We start from the raw sequence: 5,963 nt of genomic DNA, 5'->3' as shown, positions 1-5,963 counted from the left end.
AGTTGGGGTGGCTGGGGCGCAGGGGGTTGGAGGGGGTGCGTCGCCAACTATGTCATTGTGATTCCCCCCCTTTCATATATGACTAATATTTACCAAAAATGTATAATTCTCCAGTTATTTTATAAAAACCAAAAATAATTTTATTGAATTTTTCTTTAAAAAAAGACATTTCCGGTAAAAATTCGAAGTGGCAAACTTCATATTCATGTAAAGCAAACCAAATAACATATACAAAATCTCAAAACTCTACCAAAACTTTCCCCTATTTTCTACCATTTGACTGGATTATTTACTTTGAATCGATTAAATGAGAATAAAGTGCAAATATTTAATTTGACAGGTGCAGATTTATTGATTTGTTATTTTTGCAGATTGGATTGCATTGATTTTTTTTAAAGTGAACGTGATAGAGATGTGTATTTAATAAAAGTCGTAACTCGATAAAATGACTCTCAAAAGGGTCTGGCAATACACATTTTCTCGACCCGATACGCAATTAACGTATAATCGATTCGTTCACAGAGCTGTTACGCAATGTGTGAATTGAAACAATTATGCAGTACTATTCTCGAACGAAGCAACATTACGTAACAAAGTTATCGCGTGCAATAAATTTAACGTTACGCTGCTTTTGAAAATTCATTTAAATTGGTAAAATGTACGTTATCTACATACAATGCAAAATCTTCGGGTTTGGGCAGCAAAGTTTATCTAACACTCATTTAACCTTTGTACTATTGAAAATGTAGAATGTTTAATGTTTCAAGGAATTGAATGTTATTCGCTCGTAAAAGGTTCTATTTTACTACCTCAAAATCTCAATTTGATCTAAAAGTTTATAATCTCGATAGGCGATATGGCTAAAATTTACTAAACACTCCCATTTTCCCATTTTGTTTACTTCAAAGTGAAGCTTCCGCGCACGATTCCCGGTAATGTTTTAAATGGAATCTTCAATACCGTGCTCTTTATAAAATATCTCCTATACTATCCCTTCACCAAATTGGAATTAGGTGATTCTGCCGTATAATTTACTAGGATTAGTGGAGAATTAAGAAAAAATTGTTTGATGTTGCAGCAAACACAGTGAAGTTCTCATGTAAATGTATTCGTCTAATACTAATTCATTAGTTCACGATCTATTCTGGATTCATTGCTATATAACTGCGACCACACGCTACACTGAAAAAAATGACTTCCTTGTGGTAACAAATTTAGAATTGCTACATGCATATTGTTGCATTATTTACATTACGAACTTTTAGTGTTTTAATGTTTTTTCAATGGCTGAACAAAGTGTAGGTGATATATTGGAACAATGGGGATTCCCCGAACTAGTTTTGGCGTTTGAAGGTAAGTGTAAACTTTAATCCATAAATTGTTTTGAACTATCTTTTGTTTTCTGGCATTTTCATTTTTAGATTTTTCGAACAACGACAACTCGAAAAGTACCGGTCTGATCAGAAAGTGGTCGAGGAACTTTTTATTCAGTTTTCGTTGTATAACACCATCCCACAGTCCGTGTGCGCGAATTTCGAAACACGCTGTATATGTAAAAGCTGTTTATATGTAGTGTAGGTAAGTTTTAATTTAAGCGTTTTATATTTTGTTTTTGGGGATGTTAATGCTAAAAAAGTTTTTCTTGTGTAGTTATGTAAACAGTAAGTGATTTAAAAAATGTGTATTTTAAAAAAAAAGTGATTTATTTAATTGACATCACCAAAACGCGCGGACGATGCAGACAGATCGGAAAATTTGTTGTGCCAACTAGGATTCATAGTTAATCCAACTAATCATTTGAGACAATTTATTAGTTTCTCCAGCATAAATGGTATGCTACTACAACAAAGATAAAAAAGGACAAATTAGGAGGTCCAGCATATACTCGTTAGTTTATATAACAATACCGCAATGCTGCTGCGACTAAGCATTACTTGTTACAGGGACAAATTTTTTGCAAGCTTATTTAGTTTTTCAAACAAAAATGGTATGCTTTCTTAACTAATTTGTATAATTTGTCACAAATAATTGTTTTAGCTACTGGAAAAAATTTACTTCCAACAAGTTATGTTGATTTTCTACAGCAAATATTTTTGTTGAGGCTATAGCTACTAAAAAAATTAGTTCGAGTAACTGATTGTTAGTTGCGACAACATTTCTTTTTTTTCAGTGTAGCTAAATTCTGTATCGGTATTCTGTCAAGCTTAATGTCTTTCGTTCTTTAAATATATATTTATGTAAAATGGATTAAGTGGCAGAGCAGAAGTAGGAGCTTAGGCAACTACTAGCTGAACTTCGTCCTTTTAGTTACTATTGCTCTCGCAATGTACTCACTTGTAATTATTTTTGTTTATACTGAGTTGATAATTTGGGTGCAATATGTAACCAAATAAAGGTATTATTATTATTATGATATACAGGCTATTTCACGCAAACCGTTACCTAAAAGTATTTAGACTTCCATTAATAATTTAAATCTGAAAATTTGCGTACCAACATAGTTTTTCATGATCTATCGAAAAAAAATATTAGCATGATTGATTGATTTTTTCGAATTGTTTTATTTTTTTGCACTTTCAAATATGCAAAAATATTCTTCATCGATCAATTATTACATCCCCTATACCTATCTGTTATGGTTTTAGTTTTATTTAAGATTTTCTAAAATGGTGACCGTTATATGCATAATTTTCTTAGGAGGCCTTGAAATAAACGCGTTAGTATGTCATTGTACTATCCCTGGAAACATTACCTGGGAAAAGCTACTGGTTTCATGATTTCCATGATGTTTATATGCATATTTATTTTAATTTTAATAGGAAATCGACTAAGTTCGAGAAACGCCCTATCGCAGCCAAACGATTAGTGATAGCTGAATTCTGTTTGCTCCAGTGATTTTCTCTTTAAAATTGGGCTCCAGACACCTAGGTCCATTTTTTCGTATTCCTTAAAATAAAGGGTGTTTCTATAAGAAAGTGTCCAATTTGGACCACCCAGTACATATGAAAGTAACGATTAATCATTAAATTTTGTTTAACATTTGAGTGTGTCTTGTCACTTTTTCTCCCTTGTCGCGTTTTTCACATTTTAGTCCCCTTAAATGGAAATTTAAACCATTTCTAGCCATTGATAATGGTATGCCTATTAGAAAAGCGGCTAAAGAATTCCAAATACCTCGCGCTACATTACAATTTAGAAGAAGTGTGAAGTTAAAAAAAATCGGGCATGGTCCCGCACCAGTTTTAAGCAAGGACGAAGAAGCTACTTTGGTAGAATGGATTTTCGAATGCCACAGAAAAGGATTTCCGAGAAGAAAGGCAGATGTGTTATACTCTGTGAAACATTTCCTTGATATGAAACCCAAGCCAAACCCATTTATAGATAATTGTCCACGCAACGGGTGGTATAAGTCATTTTCTTAACAGACACCCAGAATTGGCCTCACGAACAGCTGAATTTGTTACAAAAGCTAGTTCAAGTGATTTGAAAAAATGGTTCAATGAAATAGAGGAATATTTAAAGGAAAAAGGCCATTTTAGTATTCTTCAAGACCCATCCAGGGTATTCAATGGAGATGAAACTAATTTCTACTTGTGTCCAAAAAATTCTAAAGTACTCGCCCCAAGGGGAAGCTCCAATGTTTACGAAGTGGAAAATGTTTCTTCCAAATCGAATTTGACAGTCATGTTTACGTTTTCGGCCACAGGAATGTTAACTCCCCCAATGGTAATCTATCCATATAAAAGATTACCAAATTATTTAATTCAATCCGTTCCGAAAGGGTGGGGAATAGGGGCTACAGAAACTGGTTGGATGCGCAGCGAAACATTTTATGAATACATTTCTAATGTTCTGTATCCATTCTTATTGAAATCAAACATAACTTTCCCTATTATTTTATTTCTCGATGGACATAGCACGCACCAGCTAACGTTGAAACTTAGGATTTATGTAAAAAACTTCAAATAATTTTAATATGCCTTTACCCCAACGCTACTCGCATACTTCAACCCGCTGATGTAGCAGCTTTCCAACCTATAAAAGCGGGATGGAAGCGCGCTGTAAGTGACTGGAAAAGAGATAATCCCACTGATTCTTTAACAAAAGAAAAATTTGCTCCTATTTTGGAGAAATCAATCCAAAACTCACATAACCCGAACGGACTTGTCAATGGATTCAGGGCTTGTGGTATTTATCCTTGGAACATAAATGCCATAGACTTCACGAAGTGCATTGGTAAAGATACAAAAGAAGAAAATGATAACCTCATTGGTAATGAGGTAAATATTGGACTTGCCAGAAATATATTAACTTATGAAAAGTTTGTTAGTATAATAGGGGACGATAAGCTAAAAATAATATCAGCTCTAGATGATACGGCGTCCCATGAAGATATGTTGCTTCATAAAATACTTAGAGAATTTGTTGCCCAACCAGATCAAGTAGATACTGCAAATAAAGAAGAGGCCAAAAGTTTAAGCGAAGATGAAAAATCGGGAGCAGAAATAGTCGAAACCAAATTAGAATCAAAATCATCAACATTCTCCAAATTGCTCTAATGATTTTTTCCTTGCTGATGCTATTACAGTAGAAGAGAGTTCATATATATCTACAATGGAAAATGATTGTGAAATTTTAAATATTGAGGATATTCCTATTATAGCATCACAAGAACAACCATTTTCCACATTTGATCAGAACGAAACCCAGCTAGAGGCACATCCAGTGGGATTAGAACAATCTTCAATTAAAAAATATTTATACTGGCCCGTTACACCTCCGAGAAAGGGGAAACGACAAACGGACCATGATCCATATGTTTTGACGTCAACACAATGGAAAAAAATTAAAAAACAGACAGAGAAGAAACAAAAAAAAAACAAAAGGAAGCAGAAAAAAAAAGCTAGAAAACAAAAAAGGGAAGAAAATAAATTAAAATAGGATTGCGCAAAAAAAAATTTAAAAGAAGCTAAGTAAAAGAAGAAGGTGTTCCATCAATGGCACGAGTTTCGACTCCAATAAAGACCTCAACTCTCGACAGAAAACGCGAAGAAAGGAAGCCGCCCCTGATGACTCCATCTCCATCCACGGTTTCTCCTACAAGTCTACCTATTCAACAAGTGGAAAAAATTAATAAATCGACCAGACGTTTATTTAGCGAATCACCTAAAATTAAAATATTATCGGATATAACAGTAAACGTAACACCTAAAGACAGTCACCAAAATATTTTAAAACAAATGGGCTTAATTGAAAATGAAAATTGTGTTTTAAAGGAATGTGCTATAATTGTACATTTAACTTTACTCAAGAGCAGAGTGGTTTAAAATGTAATTCCTGCATAAGAGGGTATCATATTAAGTGCCTAAAAAAATTGACTTGCACAAATCTAATTCATCAATATTTAATTGTTTAACATGTTTAAAAAATAAAAATTAATTATTATGTTTTTATATTCGTAATTTTGAAAAAAAAATATTAATTTAGATTGTTATTTTTTTACATATTGTTACATTTCTCTTAGATATCTACCTACCTACGTAAATAAATAGTTCTTGTAATAACGGCCAATAACTGATTCTAAGGGCCAACTACTCTACATTTGGGATGTAATATATTAAGGTATAATTATGTACATTGTTCGTGAAAGTATTTCAATTAAAAACGTTTGAAAAGATAAACTGTCTACTGCTATTTAGTATATAAAATAATAATGTCTACCTTTTACAATTAAAACAAAAAAATATTTCATGGCCTAGACACCTTAAGGGGCCAACAACTGTATAGCTTACCCTATACAGTATAAAACCTATATCGAGGTAAATAAATGTTTTAAATAGAACTGCTATTCTGACAGCTGCTTTGAAATATAATCTTTCTGTAAATAATGAAAGCAGATTTAGTGGAAGTATGTAATCCTAACCACTTTCTAATAAATAAACGTGAATAGACTTAGTTAAAAT

At 32.8% G+C, this 5,963-nt stretch overlaps 1 protein-coding gene across 1 annotated transcript in view; it reads left to right on the top strand.

Moving 5' to 3' along the window:
* The window catches only part of LOC116163705 (putative leucine-rich repeat-containing protein DDB_G0290503), a 7,924-nt gene extending 3,365 nt beyond the window's left edge, over nt 1-4,559 (top strand). Inside the window, exon 5 of the mRNA XM_031477801.1 lies at nt 4,301-4,559. Coding sequence (XP_031333661.1) covers nt 4,301-4,559 — 259 coding nt within the window. The remainder of the gene's footprint in view (nt 1-4,300) is intronic.
* Nucleotides 4,560-5,963: the final 1,404 nt, after the last annotated feature.

This window comes from Photinus pyralis, unplaced genomic scaffold, assembly GCF_008802855.1.
Source record: "Photinus pyralis isolate 1611_PpyrPB1 unplaced genomic scaffold, Ppyr1.3 Ppyr1.4_LG1, whole genome shotgun sequence".
NCBI lineage: Eukaryota > Metazoa > Arthropoda > Insecta > Coleoptera > Lampyridae > Photinus > Photinus pyralis.
This window is presented reverse-complemented; position numbering and strand designations above follow the sequence as displayed.